The 22,290-nt window shown below is 33.4% G+C and overlaps 1 protein-coding gene and 1 long non-coding RNA gene across 6 annotated transcripts in view; one reads left to right on the forward strand and one right to left on the reverse strand.

Annotated features, from left to right (window-relative positions):
* Positions 1–8,213, forward strand: part of LOC143065118 (voltage-gated inwardly rectifying potassium channel KCNH6-like) — a 105,025-nt gene extending 96,812 nt beyond the window's left edge. For all 5 annotated transcript variants that reach the window (XM_076238478.1, XM_076238479.1, XM_076238480.1 and 2 more), the window contains 4 exons: positions 366–490; positions 1,517–1,713; positions 2,027–2,264; positions 4,295–8,213. In XM_076238478.1, coding sequence (XP_076094593.1) covers positions 366–490; positions 1,517–1,713; positions 2,027–2,264; positions 4,295–4,591 — 857 coding nt within the window. In that variant the 3' untranslated portion in view covers positions 4,592–8,213. The remainder of the gene's footprint in view (positions 1–365; positions 491–1,516; positions 1,714–2,026; positions 2,265–4,294) is intronic.
* Positions 8,214–13,228: 5,015 nt separating this feature from the next.
* On the reverse strand, positions 13,229–15,601 carry LOC143065121 (uncharacterized). Its single transcript, XR_012975403.1, has 2 exons — positions 15,401–15,601; positions 13,229–13,958 (listed from the first exon to the last, which is right to left on the reverse strand). It is a non-coding gene; the product is annotated as an uncharacterized LOC143065121 (long non-coding RNA).
* Between the last annotated feature and the right edge of the window lie 6,689 nt (positions 15,602–22,290).

Raw genomic sequence — 22,290 nt, forward strand, 5'->3', positions numbered from 1 at the left:
AAATACCAGAACAGGTAAAGGAAACGAAAACAAATGTTATATTAGTGCACTATTATACACTCTGAAGTTAAATTAATGTAAGGATAAACCGTTTTCTGTTTAACATGTTTTCAACCCTGTCTGATTCTGAGACTTACAGAGAAACCTGTAATCCAGTCGCATTTATACTTATAAATAAATTTGTGTGTTATCTGATATCGTTTAAAATTTTGCATTCTATACACAGTATGAAATCAAGTCTTACATCAGAGAATATCATAGGTATGCCATCAACAATAAATTCCCAGTCGAAAAAATTAACAAAAGACAGGTATTGTTTTGTAAATATTCTTTATATAAAAACTATACAATTTACTTAATTGTAGGTGCTTTTGCCAATGTTAACAGTTTAGTAAATGCTGTAACAGGGAGATATGAGCACCAAGGCAAACAGACTGACCAAGATGCTACTCCATTGTTACAGGAACATAGTCAAAGTTCTGATACCCAGGTAATACAGGAACATAGTCAAAGTTTTGATACCCAGGTAATACAGGAACATAGTCAAAGTTCTGCTGCCCAGGTTATACAGGAACATAGTCAAAGTTATGATACCCAGGTAATACAGGAACATAGTCAAAGTTCTGATACCCAGGTAATACAGGAACATAGTCAAATTTCTGATACCCAGGTAATACAGGAACATAGTCAAAGTTCTGATACCCAGGTAATACAGGAACATAATCAAAGTTCTGATACCCAGGTAATACAGGAACATAGTCAAAGTTCTGATACCCAGGTAATACAGGAACATAGTCAAAGTTCTGATACCCAGGTAATACAGGAACATAATCAAAGTTCTGCTGCCCAGGTAAAACAGGAACATAGTCAAAGTTCTGATACCCAGGTAATACAGGAACATAGTCAAAGTTCTGACAGGAACATAGTCAAAGTTTTGATACCCAGGTAATACAGGAACATAGTCAAAGTTCTGATATCCAGGTAATACAGGAACATAGTCAAAGTTCTGATACCCAGGTAATAACACACAGCCTGAAAAAGGAATGTCTGTCTGTCCATCAATGCATCACACACAACCTTTCAAACAATGTGACACACACTACGGTACCTTTTAAAAAATGTGCCACACAGAAATGGTTCAATTTTGCCATCTGTAAAATGTTGGCATTATGAGTTTAATAAGAAAAAGTCCAACTTTTTCCAGTTTAACCTTATAACAGATTTGAGCTTCCATCTGTTTTTATTCTGAAAAAAAAATTACCACTTCTTTTGTGGCTGTTTAATAAGTAAGGACTTTGTCAAACTTCATGTAGAGGAGGATGAATAACTTTTTTATGCATGATGCTTGAAGAGTGCCACTTGGCTGTTGTAAACCATGCTACAAAGTTATAGCTGTTAGTTTTTGACCCATCTTTCTCTCAATTTTTAATAATCCTTTCATCATAATAAAAGTAATTGATATTATCAGTAACATCCTCAGCTTCCCTTTCTAACCTATATATATATTTCCTTACAGAGGAGAGTGACCTCTAGTTCCAGTGTGCCAAAGTCCACCTCGTCCATGACACTTCCTGTTTCCAGTCCTTCCACACACTCCCAGTTTGAGGAATGTCAGGGTGGACAACAGTTTATTCCAGCATCAGAGGTGTTCCAGACAGGAGGAGGACATACAAGTCCCCAAGATGTGGAAAGAAGGCTTGATGAATTGACAAGGTAAAAGCCCTCTATATACCCTTAATTTATAGTGATATTTTGAATTATTTTAACCAATTATTTATCCAGCATTTAAAGTAAATTAGCAGGAATAGATATTTAAAAAAACTTATGGGTCAGACTTTTCTTACATCTTAAATCATGGAAATTATACTGATTTGTAAATGTATATATACATTTGGCCAGGTAATCTTGACAATAGCCTTTTATACTGTTTTTTTTTACATTTTCATTTTTTGTTAACTTCTAATCAGAGTAGAGAACATTGTGAATTTAGAAAAAAAAATCTATATTTCTATTTTAATCTTTACAGACAACTAAGTCGACTAGAGAACAAGATGTGTTCAGATATTGCTATGATATTGGATATATTACGAACACAACTTGGTCCTGCACAAAACGTCCAGTCCGATACCCAGGAATCGCCCCCTGATGGTAACCTGCCCCCACCCCCAGACTATAATCAGATTAGTGAGTTTGATGATGATACAATCTCCAGTCCAGGATCAACAGCCAATGACACGAGCCACCTGGTATATCAGGAGAGGCTGGTATGTAAGTGTTCTTTTATTTTTCTTACACTATCTTTTAGAAATGTCAGTATGACAAACAGATACCGGTCAATCTAGCCTAAATTTGACCTTATTATTGAATTAAAAGTTTTTTTTGACCCACCTACGATAGTAGAGGGGCATAATGTTTTCTGGTCTGTGCTTCTGTTCGTTCGATCGTTAGTCCGTTCATCGTCCGTTAGTTCGTCAGTCTGTCCAGCTTCAGGTTAAAGTTTTTGGTCAAGGTAGTTTTTGATAAAGTTTAAGTCCAATCAACTTGAAACTTAGTACACATGTTCCTTATGATATGATCTTTCGAATTTTAATGCTAAATTAGATTTTTGACCCCAATTTCACGGTCCACTGAACATAGGAAATGATAGTGGGAGTTTCAGGATAAAGTTTTTAGTCAAGGTAGTTTTTGGTGAAGTTGAAGTCCAATCAACTTGAAACTTAATACACATGTTCCCTATGATACGATCTTTCTAATTTTAATGCCGAATTAGAAACTTTACCCCATTTTCATGGTTCACTGAACATGTTAAATGATAGTGCGAGTTGGGCATCCGTGTACTAGGGACACATTATTGTTAAGTTTTAATCTTTAGCATTATAGCCCAAATGTACACAGAAAATAGTCCTATAAAATCTAACTTAAGGAAAAAATCATGATTTTAACATTCTTATGGAGAGTTTCATTAGTATGGGAGATAACTCTGCAAATAGGCAGAAATATCAATAAAAATTGATACAAAATTATAACTTTACCGTTTCTATTCTGTTGAATATCTTTTATCAAGCTACAACCCAGATTTCATAATTCATTAGTTGACCATTTATTAGATTTTTCAGCATATCAAGGTAAAGAATCTCAAATTGAAAAAAAAAATTTAAGCATATATATATTTTTCTTTTTGTGGTTTAAAGTTTCTTTAAACAAGGTAGATGCTGAACAAATATAATTTACAGAATATAAATAATACCAAATATTCAAATTATTTTTTCAAAATAGTCTCAAAGCCATAAATTTGTAATTTCTTAAATAAAAAATGTGCACAAAAATTAAAATACCCATATCACTTCGGTTTTGTACATTTCATGAGCAGAAGATTATATAATATATTCAAATAAGAACTTATAACCCCATCAAAGTATTAAATTTTACATGAATTTTTAAAAAATCAACCAAAAACTGACAACAAGACTCATTTTTGGAGAGTTATCTCCCTTTCCAATGTTAATCTCCATAAGAAATTAAAAATGCAAAATTTGAGCTTCCTCCAGTTAGATTTTATGGGACTTTGTTTCTGTTTACATTTTTGCCTTATGCTATAAATTAGAACTAAAACATTTTCTGTTGCAATTAGTTTGAGGTTCAAACTTAGTTTGACTGGACATATGTGATATCATAATGTTTAAAAAAATATATTTTTTTTTACCAGAATGTCTCTCAGAACCAATCAATGATATTTGACCATTTCAGCCTTAAAAAACAAGAAGTATTCTCTACCATATTAGAAAAAGGAATATTAAGATTTGTTATGATGCCAATGAGACAATTATCTGCCAGAAAGAAAATAATTTGGCTGTAAATTATATAAACAAAAATGCCCATGAATAATAACTCTTGATAAATTAGATGCTATCTAAACAAATGCAGTTCAATGTCAACTCAGCTGCTGAACTGAATCTGAAGTGATTACTGATCAGAAGAATTTAAGAATTTGCAAAAGACTACAAATGGTTTTACACTAGTAACTTTTGGGGCCCTTTATAGCTTGCTGTTCGGTGTGAGCCAAAGCTCCACGTTGAAGCCTGTACCTTGACCTATAATGATTTACTTTTATAAATTGTGACTTGGATGGAGAGTTGTCTTATTGGCACTTATACCACATCTTTCTATATCTATGTAAAATTTAAATTAATGTAGTAGTATGACATGATACATGTAATGATATATTATAGCAGTTCATCATGCATCTATTGTTAATTTTGCTGAAAAGCCTATTTATTTTATGATTTTTTTTCAGGATCACCAGTGTTTAGAATCACCATGGATACGAAGATCTAAAGAAGAACTAGAAAAAAATAAACTAACATATACAGATTCAAAGACATATAAAGTGGAAAGTCAAAATAAGGCCATGCCAAATAAAAAATCAACAAATGATCAGCCACTTACTAGTCTATTAGGAGCTTGCTCAACAACTGACAATATAAACCAATCAAATGCAGACTCTCAAAAGAGCCAATCAGAAGTTTCTACCACAATCAGTGCGGAAAAAGCTTCTAAAACTGTTGGTTCAAAACAACATACAGATGTGTAGTAGTGATGTGGAGTGACTAGCAATCTTCCAGTTTTTTGTTTGATAGTAGCCAAAGTTGTTTACAAACTAAGACAAACAGGTATCAACCAATTTACTGCAACTGGTCAGTGTAATTTGTTCTTTGATCTAAATCAATTTATACAGTTGTAAGAAAATATAATTAATACTGCTCTTATAAAACAACTGATGTTTGCTTTCTTACATTTGATCTGCCTCAGGAATTTTTGTTTCAACATACTTGTTATTTTAAAGACAACTAACAGTCTAATTGATCACTTGCAATAAAAATGGTTAACACTTGTGTGGTTTCAGTTGTAATTGTTGATGTTTTTGTTTCTTATTTGTTTTGTTTATTGTTTAACATAATGTTGATTTTTGTGTAATAATTGTACAAATAAGTGCTTACTGACGAAATTGTGATTGTTTGTATAATATTGATACTTACCGACAGTTAGATGTTACTTATTTACTAATTACTGTTGTACAGTAAATATACAGGTAATGTTTTAAGAACCAAGTACTCTGTATTATATTAACAATAAGCCAATACCTATTTCAAAATCGCATTGAAAACAATGAATCAGAAGACAAAATAATGCATATATAGTCATGGAATATTCACTTTTTGTTTAAAGGTTAAACACAGATAAAATATGAGATCTGTCCTTGTAAAGTTACTGGAACAGGTTTTTCCAAAAGTGGTTTTAAAAAAAGTGAACAGAAAGTTATAGCTCTGAAGTTGACCATAGACCAGGATAGAGGTATATAATCATAGCAAAACTATTATGGGGAGATAATCATATTTACTAACTTCAGAATGCTACATGTAATAGTTTTGTGGGGAGGTGGTATTCTCTTGTGAGTTCACCCAAAGTTCTAGTTTAACTTTATTATTTAGTTTTTAGTTTTACATCAGTATGCTATTCAAGACAGTACAGAACTGATATTTTGAATTAACATTGTCTGCTAGTGTAAGGCAAGTAGAATCACTAGAACTCAGATGATGTTGTTTAAACATCAATTCAGTTTCAAAGAATTTTCTATTTGACCAACAGGGGTTAAGTTTATGGTTCTAACAGGGCAAACAGCTTTAATGTGCAACTCCTGGTAGAACAATCAACTATCTCAGACACATCTACAGGAAGAAAATTGCAACTACTATTTTGATTATTCTCATTGATTTCTTGATTATGCCTTCTAAAGAGAATGTGCATATAAGTACTACAAAATAGATGTACATATTTCATGGATTTTTGTCTTCTCAGTTACATAATCTGAACTTTTATACACACATGAATTATAATGCAAAAATGAACATCTTTTATAAAAAGACAATATTTGATAAATGCATCAAGTTATGTTATATTTGTGTTAACATTTTAGATATAGTATTACAGATATTTTTTCATTTTACTTTGTCCATTAGCGATGTCAGTTTCAACAAATACAGTTATCAAATTAATGCTGTTCCTAACTGTTCTAACCATATTGGAATAGTTTAACATTCCTTGTTATTCATTTAGTTTTGTATATACACAATTACCAATGTTTGCCTCCATTAAAATACTCCTTGTTTTTGTTATGTACATATGTATAATTATATTGTTGCAGTGTGATAGATGTTTGTTTGAATGAATGATCCAAACCCTTATTGAATTTACATAAAAATCAATTAGGAAGTTCTTTATTTTAACACACAACTAAAAAAAAGTTGTTTGTTTTAAAATTAAGGTAGAACAGGACAACATATTGTTTTTTATTCAAGAAGGTCAATATTCTGACAATTTGTTTCATAACTTTATCTATGCTGGAATTGGGTGGAAATTCAGACTAGGGTAATTGGTTGGGAAAATACTTGATTAAGCCAGAATGTCAGTTAAATGTTGTTCAAATGCCAACTATTTAAAGTGTTCTTAAATTTCAGCTGTTGTTTATCAAATTATTCACCAAACACTAAATAATGATCCTCAGTTTTCTTCATCTATTGTATCTGGAAATATTTCATTTTAATGTCATGGAAATCAAAAGGAATTACAAATTGATTTAGGAGATTTGATAGATGGTTAACATTTTGTAATACTAGTATTTATTTTCTAGAAAATAGAAAATATTGCATCCTACCTTCTTTTATGAAAATAAAAATCGTTCACAGCTTTAGAATGTCAAAGTACTGTATGTGATTGTGCAAACCATCTAGGCATGATAAACAATACATGTTTTTACTTCTGTGAAGTTGTTGTGTGAATCTGATGAGTTTGCTAAATCTGATGTCTCATTTTTGGAATCCTATGCTTTGTGCATGTTAAAGAACCCTTAAAACAACAACTGTTTATGGGTCCTTCAGATACCTATTGTGACCAAATATTTGCTCTCACCCTACATAATCTCTTTTTTAGGACAATTCCAGCAAGTCAATCCACTTTCCAGAACCTACCTATTTGAGATATTGTTAATTTCCTTCTTGTTTTGAATATGCATGAAAATAGCTACTGAACCCTTGATAAAAAAATCTTTTGAGCATAAACGAAGTGTCATTTTATATTATTATACTTCACATTAAAATGCCATATTTTAATTGGCTAATACGAGGGTGTTAATTTACTCTATCACATGGCTGAGAGGGTAACATTTGTTTTGAATATCACCTTCTCGTCCATACCAATCAAAATCGATAATTTAAAGGGCAATGCATTGAATTTACATCAAGTTATTAAAGACAATGCTTAAGTTCTACATTTTAGCTCAGATTCTATTATTTGACTCAAAATAAAAGAAATAAAACATCTTGCTTCACTTCTGTTGATTGTTCTGATACCCATATCGTTGTTATGTACGTCATGTCCCTAGAAAATACTTTTTAAATAAATTTTATCTATAAAAGACAATAGAAATAGGACATTCAGTATAATAAATTAAATAAGACATATATTTACCTCGAGAAAAAGCATTGTAATCCTTGGCTTGCCGCGGTTGACAATGTTTTATCGGGGTACCAATCTACTCTATCACCCTCTCAGCTATGTGTTATTTATATAATGGTCAGAGGTAACAGCTGTAAAGCTTAATTCTTCATCTCTTAATAAAGATCTGTATCATTTTAAAGTCATTCTTTCTAAACTTTCATAAGATGGCAGGCCTTTTCACAAAACATCTTAGAATATGAGCTGTGTAGGATAAAAATAAATTTTGTGCAAGTGCCATGACATTGTATACATGTGCATTATAAGACTTTGATCGGTTATATCAGCTTAATTTCAAAACAGTTACAGACTTTGTATAGAGTTTTTTTTTCATCCCGAAATAAGTTAACAGATGTATTGATATTCATTTGCATAAGGTCAGTTTTCTATCTGATTCTCCTCATATGACTAAAATATCATACAATTGTCTCTTCAAGCAATTTTACATTTCATTATTGTAAAACATTTTGTGAAAGAGCCATACAAATTGAATTAAGTTATTTTGTTGTCTTAGTTATTTTAAACAGTCTTAAAAAGTCAGAATAATGAGATTAGTACTATTATTATGTTTATCATTGTACTTAAATCATGGCAGTCATTTTGTATGTTTTGTAGAGAGAGTAAGATTTGGTTTGACAGATAAAGTTCTGTAAAAATAAAAACTGTTTGTTGTTTTTATCTGATGCCTTTTTAAAGCTCACATGTCCCAAAAGGGCCTAGTGAGCTTTTCTCGTCACTTGTCGTCTGTTGTCGTCCTCACTTAAGTTTTACAAAAATCTTCTCCTCTAACTGCTTTGCCAAAAATCACCAAACTTGGCCTTTATCATCCTTAGGGTATCTAGTTTAAAAAAATGTATCTGATGACCCTGGCCATCAACCAAGATGCCCACTATGGCTAAAAATAGAATATTAGGGTAAAATACAGTTTTTGAGCAAATCTGACATTGGGTTTTAATGTTCATCAGGGCAAGACATATCTGCTTTGAATTTTTCAGATGCGTCAGACAACCTGTTGTTGTGTTGCTGCCCCTAATTTTAAATAGTAATTGACCACTTCTGGAGTTATCCCCATTTAAAGTCAATTTTTCGTAAATTCTTACAAAAATATTTTCCTCTGAAACTACTGAGCCAATTTCATTATAGATAAAGATAAATTTTGTAAACAGCAAGAATGTTCAGTAAAGTGAGATCTACAAACTGCCACCTTCACCAAAACAGAATTTTGTCTTGAATTCTGTTCAGCTTGTCTTTAAACTTGTGTCCTTTGTTTAATGTGACCAAAGAGGCTAAGGTGAGCGATACAAGCAAGTTTGCAGTTTTGGGGAGGGAACACAATTCTATGTACCTAAAATAATTTTTGGTACACATAACAATTTTTTCTATTCTTGGATATAACTTTGAAAATCTTTAAAGAAATGCACATGCAATGTTCCATTTCGTGCTGTTTACCTTCTTAAACGTCTTCAAAGTCTTATTCATGGCATCCTTAGTATTTTCTAACATCTCAGCTTAGGGACATCATCATGGCATACACGTGGTACATTCAGTGACAAAGTGGACTACGTTTCACATATTGGAGATATACAGTATTGGTGCACAATGACACCAAAGTTTGAAAAAAAAGGTTGAAGAAAATCCATCAGATTTGTACGTGGCATAAATTTGATACATTCTGTATATAAAACTTTGATTGATGATAAATTAGAGAAAATCAAACCTATCTCAGAAAAATTGAATTTAGATCAAGCATTTGATGAACTAAACAAAATTCTATCAGATACAACTTCAAAAATTGCTCCAAGAAAACAAAAGGGTGAGAAAAAGAAGAAACTTTCAGTGATGAATGACGAAATCTTACACGCTGTGAAAAGAAAGAAAACTGCCTTCTATATTTGGAAACAACAAGGTCGACCAAAAGAACCTGGTAACTTCTATCTTAAGGAAAAAACAATCACCACATATGATCTCAGGACACTATGTAGAAAAGAGCAAGCACTAGAAAGGATTAATACTAGACAACAAATCTTGGATGCTAAATCCAGTGATACAACATTATTTTATAAGCTAATTAGAAAACAGAGGGGGAAAATGGGTAGATTTATTGAAGAACTTATAGTTGAAAATGAAACATATCAAACATCTGACAGTGTATTGGAAGGATGGACAAAACATTTCGGAGATCTTGCCAAAAAATCTAACTATCAAAACTTTGATCAGAATCATTTAGAAGCAGTTGAGGTTGAAACAGAAATAATATTAAAAATATGTAAGGAAAATTATTTACATGAAAAAGTCTCAATCCAAGAACTGAAAAATGCTGTAAAAAAATTAAATACAAATAAAGCTATGGACTTTTATGGAATCACTGCTGAAAATTTCATTTATGCCAGCGAAACACTTTTAGAGTATCTTCAACTTTTAATTAACACAAGTTTTGAACACTGCTACATACCAAATTTACTAAAAATTGGAACCCTTTTTCCTGTTTTCAAAAACAAAGGTGACATTAAGAATGCTAAAAATTACCGTGGGATCACTATAACGCCAACTTACTCAAAGATAATAGAGATTATAATTAAAGGAAGGGAAAATAATAAGATTTTGGAACATCAAAACCCTTTACAAAAAGGTTTTACGGCAAAATCCACTCCATTGCTTTGTGAATTGTTCATTGAGGAATTTGAAAGAGAAAATAAAGATCTCAAGTTACCAACCTATGTTGCATTACTGGATGGAAAATCTGCTTTTGATGTTGTAGTTCATAAAAACCTGATACGACGTCTTTTCCAAATTGGATTCTCACAGCAATCTATTTTACTGATCAGCAATTTATATGAAAATGCAACATCCTGTGTAAAATGGGGTAATACAATGTCAAATCGATTGTTTAATATTGAACAAGGTGTAAGACAGGGTGGAGCCATTAGCGCTGACCTCTACAAAGTTTATATCAACCCCCTACTACAAATTCTCAGCAACTCTGGACTGGGAGCCAAAATAGGAAATATAAACTGTTGTGCGCCAACTTGTGCTGACGATATTGCCTTGATATCTAACAATCCGTTTGAACTCCAAAATATGATAAATTTAGCAGTTGATTTCAGCCAAAGAGAGGGATATCTACTACAGCCTCAAAAAAGCGTAGTCTTGCCAATCAAAACATGTAATAAAATGCTAGATGTTGAACAAGGTTTTTGGAAACTTAAAAATATAGATATGCCCATTGTCCAAGACTCCTCTCATATTGGAATAAAAAAATCTCAAAAAGATTCTACTAATGCAACCATCACTGAAAATATAAAAAAGGCCAGAAGATCTATGTACAGTCTTATGGGTGCTGGATTACATGGGGAAAATGGATTAGACCCGGAAACAATAGTCTCCTTATTTAGAACATATATCTTGCCAGTTTTGACCTACGGCCTAGAAGTCTTGATACCAACAGGCAAAAATTTAGATCTTATACAACAGCAACATAAAAGGTGGATTAAACAGATTTTATCTCTCAAACTAAATGTGGCTGACCCGGCTGTCTATATGTTATCAGGTTTGCTCCCACTTGAAGCAGAGATCCATATTAAAATTATTACACTATTTGGGAATATAACCAGATCTGAAAGATCGTCCTTAGAATGGAGAATAGCTGAACGACAACTTCAAATTAAAACCTACTCAAGCAATAGCTGGTTTATTGATCTAAAAAAGATATGTGGCAAATATGACATCATAGAGATAGAACAGTATCTTGATAAGCCATTAACAAAAATTGAATGGAAGAGATTTATAACCAAAAAGATTCACAAGTACTGGGAGGATGACATAAAGACCAAAATGAAGGGGTACTCAACTCTAAAATATCTTAATTGTGAATATGACATTGGCAGAATTCATCCTTTACTTAAAACAACAAGTGCAAATATAACGGAGATCAAGAAACTGTCAATCTGCACTAAATTTGTTACGGGTACCTACATACTACAATCTAATAAAGCGGAGTATTCAAACTATGCAACAAATCCGATGTGTAGACTCTGTAATAAAGCTGACGAAACCATTGAACATTTTATCTTATTGTGTGAAACAACTTCACAAATAAGGTCATCCCTTATCGTCAAAATTCTACACGAAGGTAGTCTGGTCTTAGCAAGAGAGAGCCTGCAAACTCCTATTGATTTAATAACATTAATCATTAATCCTTATCATTACCTACCAAAGAAGATGTGCAAGGATGTTGAAGATAGAGTCGGTAATCACTTGGTACCGCTATGTCGCCAACTATTATATACACTTCATTCCAAGCGATATGATGTGTTGACAAAAGCTGATACAAAAGCAAACAGAAAATGAAGAACTGTGAATTCATTTTAGCTGTAATATATACATGTTGGGGTACACATGGATCTCCCTCTTTTAGAAGTTTTAAAGTCTATTAAATTTTTTACGGATTGCACTTATAAACTTTCCTATTTTTTTTTTCTTTTAACAGTGTTAAAAAAAAACTTTTTTTTTAATATATAATTGTACTTATTGTCTCTATTGTAACTTATTTTTAACTTATTTTAAAATTAGTTTTTACCATTTTAATTGCATTTGAAATATTTTTAACACTGTCGTGGCGTAAACATGTATGTTAAATAAGATAACCTTGTGTATGACTATTGTGAACTGTGAATTTACCTGTGTACATATATTGGTGGAGGAATTTCATTGACGGAACTACTTTCCTCTTTACGGAGGTGTGCCTTGATTGGCAGAAATTCGTTTACAGATACAGATACAGATATATACATTATTCAAAGACCAAAATGAACACAAGGAAACTCTTTAACTATTAAATACAATCTACGTGTTGACAGAAAAAAGGAAAGCACGTATATATTATACACCTGTTATTGTAAGACACTTTTCCAGTCACATCCGAATCTTCCGATGCTATTCGGGTCAACCTAAAAGAACCTACGTTTTAATTATATCATGTGTTATTTTCTCAGTCTAAATATGTATGAAATACTTGCCACTGTACGTGTATTTGTTGATGTTTTACGCTGTTTATAACTAAATTGACTACATTATGGGGACAAGCTTTTATTTCTGGAAGAATCACCGAATTTCGACAGAAAAACTGTCAACTTGTCACTTTAGCTTGAAGCCACAAGCGATGTTTAAAAAACAACGAGCCAAAGCTTAATTATAAAGGATAAGGGCCATTTCCCCCAATTTGCAACACTATCTTAAAGTTGTCAAATCCTACTAGAGATTTTTATATTTTTGAAATATTACTTCCAGTCATTTGTTAAATATTGCAATAAAATGTACGAGTGTATCCGAAAGAAATTAAATAGCTTTACTTCTAACATAATTTTAGTTTCTGCTTGTACGTGATGCCAGAGACATATATTTGGAATGACTACTTAACATTTGCCCAAGTCTATGAAAGTTGAGATTTTTTTGCCATCTTCTGGCTTTAATAAAAACCTTTTACTTTGTTAAAAAATAAGACTAATTATTGTAAGAACCTTGCAGTACATATATTTGAATGTGATACTATGAAATAATGTAAAGATTGGAAAACTGGAAATGACACTGTTGCAAATTAGTCATGGGGAAACTGACCGCCTACTCGTTTGTAAACCCAAACGAAACGGTTCACAACATTAAAAACTTTCAAAAACAAAAATGTTGCTTAAGGTTTAATGGTGAGTTGTACATTATTATATACTCAACGATAATGAATACTTATATTTCAATTTATTTCAGTGGTATTGTGGATATCCGCAGTCATGGAATCACTGATGGTAGAAACCAGCTACCGTATTTTAAATGTGTACTGTCTAGTTGATTTAAATAAAAATAACTTACTAATGCAATAACGTAGACAAAAAAGCTACAGAAAGGTCAAAGCTTAATGACTGTTCCTAATAAGGTCTGTCTAGTGAACCCACTAAGTTTATGATAGGCGCAATCGGTGCTAATGCTTTATTGACTTGGTGGCTTTTTGCTTTTCCAGTAATACACCAAGTAGCAAAATGTTCACAATTACTGGTGAGAAAATCATAAATAACACGCATTTCCTTCTGCAGTTTCAACAGTTTGTACGCACGATTTACCGACTCACTTCTGTCTAATCGTCCATACCTATAACGGATCAATATGATTTCAGTGTTAAATTCGAAAGAAAGAATTTCCTCCTTGATTTCTGCCGCAAAGCCTGACCTTTTCTCACCAGTGAAGTGTATTACTTTATACGTCTGATTTTCTGGATACACATCTACAACTACGGCATGGTGGGAATAAAGCTCTCGTTTGTATTTGACATGGTCACCCTTGTTTAGCTGGAGTATATTGTATACTCGTTGATTGCTTGTTTTAAAGAAATGGTATGTGCCAACGCCAATCAGTATTCCAGCCTGAAAAGTAGAATGAAATATTCAATCCTATATAATATATTTCTCATATTATCGTATAGGAATTATGTGTTATGTTAGCAGCTTTAAAAACATTAACAAAAATTGGAAAATTTTATGTATCGGTTCTAGACATTACATATACAATAACAACAACAAAAGCTGTTGATGAAGAAAATAAAAACATACCCCTGTCACAACTGCTGCCATTATCGACAGTATAAAGCCTGCAAACTTTCTACCTCTGGCATAGGGCCTATTTCTCTGGTAATTGCATTTATAAATAGAAGTATGATATATACTAGTTTCATGATTATATAAAGTCTAGATATTAACAGTCAACAATCTTTCCTCCGATGGCGTCGGGTCGTTTTAGAAACGAATCTATGCGCAATAAATAAATTAATAGCACATGTTAAAGTGAACAACAAAAAAAAAGAAAAAGAAAAAAAGAAAGAGAAGGTAAGTCAATACAAATATCCTACATCAGTATCACAGACACTTGTTTTTTAAATTAACAAAAAATACCTATATATACCTATATCATACCTAAACACATTCGGAATATATAGTTCGTCTAAATTTATATAACAGCCCAACAATGTAAAATTTGCGGAAGCACATTTTTGTACTCCCATGGCCGGGATTCGAACTCGTGCTACTAAGATACCGTGGCACCAAATCGCCTTGAACTATGCCCGGAGCGCTAGACCACTATAGACCGTCTAGACTCGACAAAAATCAAGTATTCGGTAGCTGGGTGTTACTTTTCTTCGTCACTTTTTATCTAGCGTCGTAACACAGTACATGATGTATAAGGCCAGCTTCCAAGTAAGGACCGAAGCTCATAAAGTCGACAATCAAATGTTAAACGCAGAACTTCGGGAAAGTTTCAGTGGAGTGCCGACAACCATGCTTCGGAAGTTGGTAAAAGGCATGAAGATGGAATATTACAGATCAGCTGAATTATCTATGTTAGAGGATCTTACAAATTAATGTAGGATACAGTCTTAGAAATATTAACATGTTTTCCCAGGCTCTGGCCTGTTTCATTGACTTATGTGTAACATTAAAATCGTCTTACTGTTACATAACGTCAGAGTACCCAAATTGCACCTATTTTGACAGTTTTTTAACCTACGTTTATTTATACTTCAAACAAAAGTTTTCATTATATGTTTATTTTGTAGATGTATCTTATTCATTATATGGTTTCATCAATTACATTTTGAATCCATATGGAATCATAGAAAAATTGGTCTAAACTGACCTCCAAACCATCAATGATTCACAGTACATGATGTATAAGGCCAGCTTCCAAGTAAGGACCGAAGCTCATAAAGTCGACAATCAAATGTTAATTTCTAAATAGGTGCAATTTGGGTACCGTTACGTTATACTAAAATTTACCTTATACATAAAGCTGCCGAACATAAATTACTTACAGTAACAGGAAGAGCAAACGCCATAGTTCTGAGCTTATCATAGAGTGCTGCTTTCATAAAAAAAAAGCAGTCACAACCAGTCTTGTTATCCTTGACGTCATACTAGTATCACACTGATTCGCGCTACTAACACCCGTGTTCACATTGACCTAAACTCGGTGTTGTGTAAGTGTAACTCACACGTAAGCTAAACAAAATTACGTTCCCATTGATAAACCTCAATGTTTACATGTAGTTTAAATCATGTTTTGTCTACATGCAGTCGATAGTCAATGTAGGCCTTGTGTAGGTTAAGTGTACACAAAACTAGACATTTAGAATATCAATTTTATCATATATATTTAAAGAAGAAACGATTTTTGAATAAAATTGATATTTATAATAATTATTAATAAAGTTCTTTACAGAATTATTTATTTCTTATAAATACCACTTAACGTTTCTTTATTAACCCCTGGTTATCAAGACTCATAGCATCATCATTTCCGAACAAAAAAATCATTTGAAAAAGTCTTTCCCGAATCGACTGGACGTACACAGAAATATTTGTCACTGGTCTTTACTCAAACAACGATTCGCTTATAAATGCATTACTAGAAAAGTGTGAGGTAAGTTTGTTTGTCTAGTATCTCAGATCCGTTAAAATACACTTAGAAATATCAAATAAACATTACCCCCTACTTTTGCAAAATACTCCTTGGAGAAAAAATACCAACAAAATAAAAAGAAACAAACAGAGAAGATAGAAATGTAGTGCTCCTTAACATATCAATCCTTTTTCTTCGTCTGTAAGCATGCTGAAGCAGCTTACGTTTTCTGATGCGTAGTCTAGAAATCTTTAAGTATCTCTTTAAACTACTGCAAATCATCAAAATGGCTTTCATAAAGGAGCAACCACTTAACTTATAAAAAGGGGGAAGAGGGGGGGGGGGGTGAGTCAGAATTGCTTTCGGGCGAACGTTTTTATTCATTTTTTTCGATGCTAGCAATCAAATTTTATTTTTTTTTACAATATTTAACACTATAATGTATGGAGAAGCTCTGGATTCCGATTTTTTTTAATCAACTGTATAACCAGAATATTTTTATCAAATTGGGGATCAGAATATTTTGCGAGGAACCCCCCCCCCCCTTTTTTTTGAAGTCAATCTGTTGTTCTCTAATTGCTAGAAAAATTACATTTGGTTCTACGTAATGAACATTTAAATGACACATAGTTTACAAGTGTGAACAAATCTTATGTACAGGTAACTAAACAAGGTGTATGCAGTGGCGGATCCAAAAAGGGGGTCCGGGGGTTGGAACCCCCCTTTTTTTGGACGATCAATGCATTTGAATGGGAGCATATAGTTGGAACCCCTCACCCTTTTTTACTCTGGGTTGGGACCCCCCCCCCCCTTTCAAAAATAGCTGGATCCGCCACTGGTATGGATGTGAACAAATTTAAGGTGAAACTGTAAGAGATAAATTTGTCCTGGTAAAATATGTCTGGGCGGACACATATAACTAGTAGAAAAAGTCCATGGTTACAAAATTTACTAGTATTTTTTGTCTGATGTTAGTAATTTATGTCCTCAGACTAATTTTCCTAGGAATTCTAGTCCATGTCATTAATATTCCTAGGTAAAAATGTCCATACTCTCTTTATAGGAAAAATATATATTAATGAATCAAATCATTTACCTTTAAACAATGGAAACTTATGAGTTTTGTATTTATATTTTTAATAAAATGTATGTCCCAGACTAATTTTCCTAGGAAATCATGTCCGTGTCATTGATATTCCTAGGTAAAAATGTCCATGCTCTTTATTTTGAAAGGTAAATAAAAATGTTATATTTTGATATTGTTATAAAGAGCTTTGTATCAATTCTTTTAATAAAGTTTATGTTCCCAGACTAATTTTCCTAGGAAATTTTGTCCATGTCATTAATATTCCTAGGTAAATTTATCCATGTCCTGTATTTTAAAAGAAACGTTTTAATGAAAAAAATTATTAACATGGAAATGCAATTTTTATGTTTTAAAATATTGTTCTGTTCAAGAGCTCGGGCATTAAAAATTCAATGAAATGAATGTCCCCAGACTAATTTTCCTAGGAAATCATGTCCATGTTAATAATATTGCTAGGTAAAATGCCAGACCCTTATTTTGAAAGATAGAGTTGTGTTATAATATTTTAATACAGTTGATGTCCTCAGACTAATTTTCCTAGGAAAATCGTGTCCATGTCAATAATTTCCTAGGTAAAATCGTCCATGACCTTTATTTTATAAGATCAATATGAATTTTATGTTTCAATTTTCGGTTATACAGTTTTGTATTAATATTTTATTAAAATCTGTTTCCTAGGACATCATGTCCATGTCATTAACATTCCTAGGTTATAACGTCACTTTCCTTTATTTCAAACATTGTCAAAAGGGAAAAAAATAATGAAACTTTCAAATTCTTAACTAAAAATATGATTCTGTTTTCATTTTCAATAATTGTTATAATATGATAAAAATTATTAGTATAATGTCTTAGGACAATTTTTTCTAGGAAAATAAGTGCCAGACATATTTTGCTACCTATGGACTTATTTTCCTAGGGAAATTTGTCCTGGGACTTACATTCCTAGTAAAATTATGATCATGGACTTGTTTTCCTAGGAAAAAAAGTCTGGCGGACAGATTTTACTACCGGACCAAATTTACTGTTACAAAACCAGTATACATTACACTAAACTAAATGTAAACATGTTTACTGTACACAGTAGCGTTTGGTGTGAACACGGCCTCAGTTTCAGAGGGTATACTTTTAGATACCGGTATGTAGAAATTTTGATATGTATATTTCAACTAAAATTGCGTCTTATGTTAAAAAAAATACACAGTTATCTTGGGTTTGAATTCGACCAACCTAGTACTAAAATGAAATGAAAATACTATGGGCGTCAAGTTGGTTACCTATTCCCTATTCCCTATTCGTTACCTATTCCCTATTCCCTATTCGTTGCCTATTCGTTACCTATTCCCTATTCCCTATTCGTTACCTATTCGTTACCTATTCCCTATTCCCTATTCGTTGCCTATTCGTTACCTATTCCATATTCCCTATTCGTTGCCTATTCGTTACCTATTCCCTATTCCCTATTCGTTGCCTATTCGTTACCTATTCCCTATTCGTTACCTATTCCCTATTCCCTATTCGTTACCTATTCGTTACTTATTTGATTTTTAATATCCTTCCCCCTTTTTAATTATGGCATGGAATAGTTTAATATGGCTGCCGTTACCATGGAAACGGCACAATTGTGAAAAAAATCAGTTTTTGGTTTCTGGTAAACGGTTTGGATATGCTTCAACTCAGAATCATCATATTTTAAAACAATGTAGGTGCCCACTATATACAGGTGTTGGATGATTTTGGCGATCATTGGAACTACTATGTTGCCATGGAAACTACACCAAAATTTTCAAAATTCTAAAAATGCTCAAAACTTCATGAAACTTCACAGTAATGATGAGCAACATTGGAGTTGGAATTTCCAAAATAGGTCTTGTTACCATGGAAACAATGCAAAAAGGTCAAAAATTTCAAAAATAAGAATTTTCAGCAAACTGGATGAAACTTTACAGGAATGGTAACTGGCATAGGCAGAGTTGGATTTTGAAGTTAGAATTTTCAAAATGGCCGCCGTAACCATGGAAACAGCAAAAATGTTACTAGACATCTGTAGATGCTCTCTTTGACTTTGGAATTGTCAAAATGACTGCCGCTCACCTGGTAATGGGGGGAAGGGGTGCCTTCCGTTATTGCTAGCAATTACAAATCTAGTTGTTAATAGTCTTACATATGGTAATAGTTCTGAATTGGTTGAGGTAAAATGATCTTTTTATGACCTATTTATATGTGTTTGTGCTCAACCGATCCTTTTACTTCATGTTCGATACGCATTTGTTCCTTACTTGTTTTTTATACGTTCTACCTTTTAACTGCTTTATGTCCGTATGTTTGAAGATGGATCTTGGTTCGACGGGATGAAATCACCGTGTTAGCGCTTGCGTAAAAACGAAGATGTGGTATGATTGCCAATGAGACAACACTCCACATTAGACCAAAATGACACAGAAATTATCAACTATAGTTCACTGTACGGCCTTCAACAATGAGCATAGCCCAAACCGTGTAGTCATCTATAAAAGGCCCAGACATGACAACCTCATACAATTCAAACAACAAAACTGACGGCCGTATTTCATATACAAAAATATAAACGGAAATATGTAACACAAAAACAAACGATAACTACTTAATTCCAGGCTCTTGTCTAGGGACAGGCACATACTTACATAATGTGGTAGAGTTAAACATGTAAGCAGGTGTACATCGTTTCGGAGCATGCTATTACCTTGTTTAATTCGTTCCATCACTCTCTTATAATTCGCTTATAATACGTGTATAACGTTGCACCTTTTAAAACATGATTTTCAATTGTTTTGTTGTCTCTGGTGGAAGATTTGGGCTCTTCGAGGTGATATAACTCTATAAGTGCATTTGTATCCGTTCCAGCGGTCGGATAATACCCTGTTAAATATTCGTTACTAATTCGCTTTTAAAAAGTTTGTTGTACGTTGCACCTTTTAAAAAAGGATTTCCAATTGTGTTCATATCTCTGGTGGTAATAATGTGTTCTTATAGATGAAATACCCCTATAAGCGCATATGTACTCGTTCCAGCGATCGGTTAATACCCTGTTACCTATTCGTTACCTATTCACTTATAGTACGTTTGTTGTACGTTGCACCTTTTAGAAAAGGATTTTCAATTAAATTCATATCTCTGGTGGTAACAATGTGTTCTTAGAGATGAAATGACCCCATTAGAGCGCATGTACCCGTTCCAGCGCTCGGTAAATAACCTGTTACCTATTCGTTACTTATTCGCTTTTAATGTGCGGGGTATACGGTGCACCTTGAAATAAATCGTTTTTTAATTGTGTTCAGGTCTCTGGTGGTAAGAATGTGTTCTTAGAGATGAAATTACCCTATTAGCGCGCATGTACCCGTTCCAGCGCTCGGTTAATACCCTGTTACCTATTCGTTACATATTCGTTACCTATTCGCTTATAATACATTTTTTTTATATGTTGCCCCTGTAAGAAAAGGATTTTCAATTATGTCCAGGTCTCAGGTGGTAACAATGTGTTCTTAGAGATGAAATGACCCCATTAGAGCGCATGTACTCGTTCCAGCGCTCGGTAAATAACCTGTTACCTATTCGTTACCTATTCGCTTTTAATGCGCGGGGTATACGGTGCACCTTGAAATAAATCGTTTTTTAATTGTGTTCATGTCTGGTGGTAACAATGTGTTCTTAGAGATGAAATGACCCTATTAGAGCGCATGTACCCGTTCCAGCGCTCGGTAAATAACCTGTTACCTATTCGTTACTTATTCGCTTTTAATGCGCGGGGTATACGGTGCACCTTGAAATAAATCGTTTTTTAATTGTGTTCAGGTCTCTGGTGGTAAGAATGTGTTCTTAGAGATGAAATGACCCTATTAGCGCGCATGTACCCGTTCCAGCGCTCAGTTAATACCCCGTTACCTATTCGTTACCTATTCGTTACCTATTCGCTTATAATACATTTTTTTATACGTTTCACCTGTTAGAAAAGGATTTTCAATTATGTCCATGTCTCAGGTGGTAACAATGTGTTCTTAGAGATGAAATTACCCTATTAGCGCTCATGTACCCGTTCCAGTGCTCGGTAAATAATCTTGTTACCTATTCGATACCTATTCGCTTTTAATGCGCGGGGTATACGCTGCAACTTGAAATAAATCGTGTTTTAATTGTGTTCATGTCTGGTGGTAACAATGTGTTCTAAGAGATGAAATGACCCTATTAGAGCGCATGTACCCGTTCCAGCGCTCGGTAAATAACCTGTTACCTATTCGTTACTTATTCGCTTTTAATGCGCGGGGTATACGGTGCACCTTGAAATAAATCGTTTTTTAATTGTGTTCAGGTCTCTGGTGGTAAGAATGTGTTCTTAGAGATGAAATTACCCTATTAGCGCGCATGTACCCGTTCCAGCGCTCGGTTAATACCCTGTTACCTATTCGTTACATATTCGTTACCTATTCGCTTATAATACATTTTTTTATACGTTGCACCTGTTAGAAAAGGATTTTCAATTATGTCCAGGTCTCAGGTGGTAACAATGTGTTCTTAGAGATGAAATGACACCATTAGAGCGCATGTACCCGTTCCAGCGCTCGGTAAATAACCTGTTACCTATTCGCTTTTAATGCGCGGGGTATACGGTGCACCTTGAAATAAATCGTTTTTTAATTGTGTTCAGGTCTCTGGTGGTAAGAATGTGTTCTTAGAGATGAAATGACCCTATTAGCGCGCATGTACCCGTTCCAGCGCTCGGTTAATACCCTGTTACCTATTCGTTACCTATTCGCTTATAATACATTTTTTTATACGTTTCACCTGTTAGAAAAGGATTGTCAATTATGTCCATGTCTCAGGTGGTAACAATGTGTTCTTAGAGATGAAATTACCCTATTAGCGCTCATGTACCCGTTCCAGTGCTCGGTAAATAATCTTGTTACCTATTCGTTACCTATTCGCTTTTAATGCGCGGGGTATACGCTGCAACTTGAAATAAATCGTGTTTTAATTGTGTTCATGTCTGGTGGTAACAATGTGTTCTTAGAGATGAAATGACCCTATTAGAGCGCATGTACCCGTTCCAGCGCTCGGTAAATAACCTGTTACCTATTCGTTACTTATTCGCTTTTAATGCGCGGGGTATACGGTGCACCTTGAAATAAATCGTTTTTTAATTGTGTTCAGGTCTCTGGTGGTAAGAATGTGTTCTTAGAGAT

This window comes from Mytilus galloprovincialis, chromosome 2 (assembly GCF_965363235.1).
Source record: "Mytilus galloprovincialis chromosome 2, xbMytGall1.hap1.1, whole genome shotgun sequence".
NCBI lineage: Eukaryota > Metazoa > Mollusca > Bivalvia > Mytilida > Mytilidae > Mytilus > Mytilus galloprovincialis.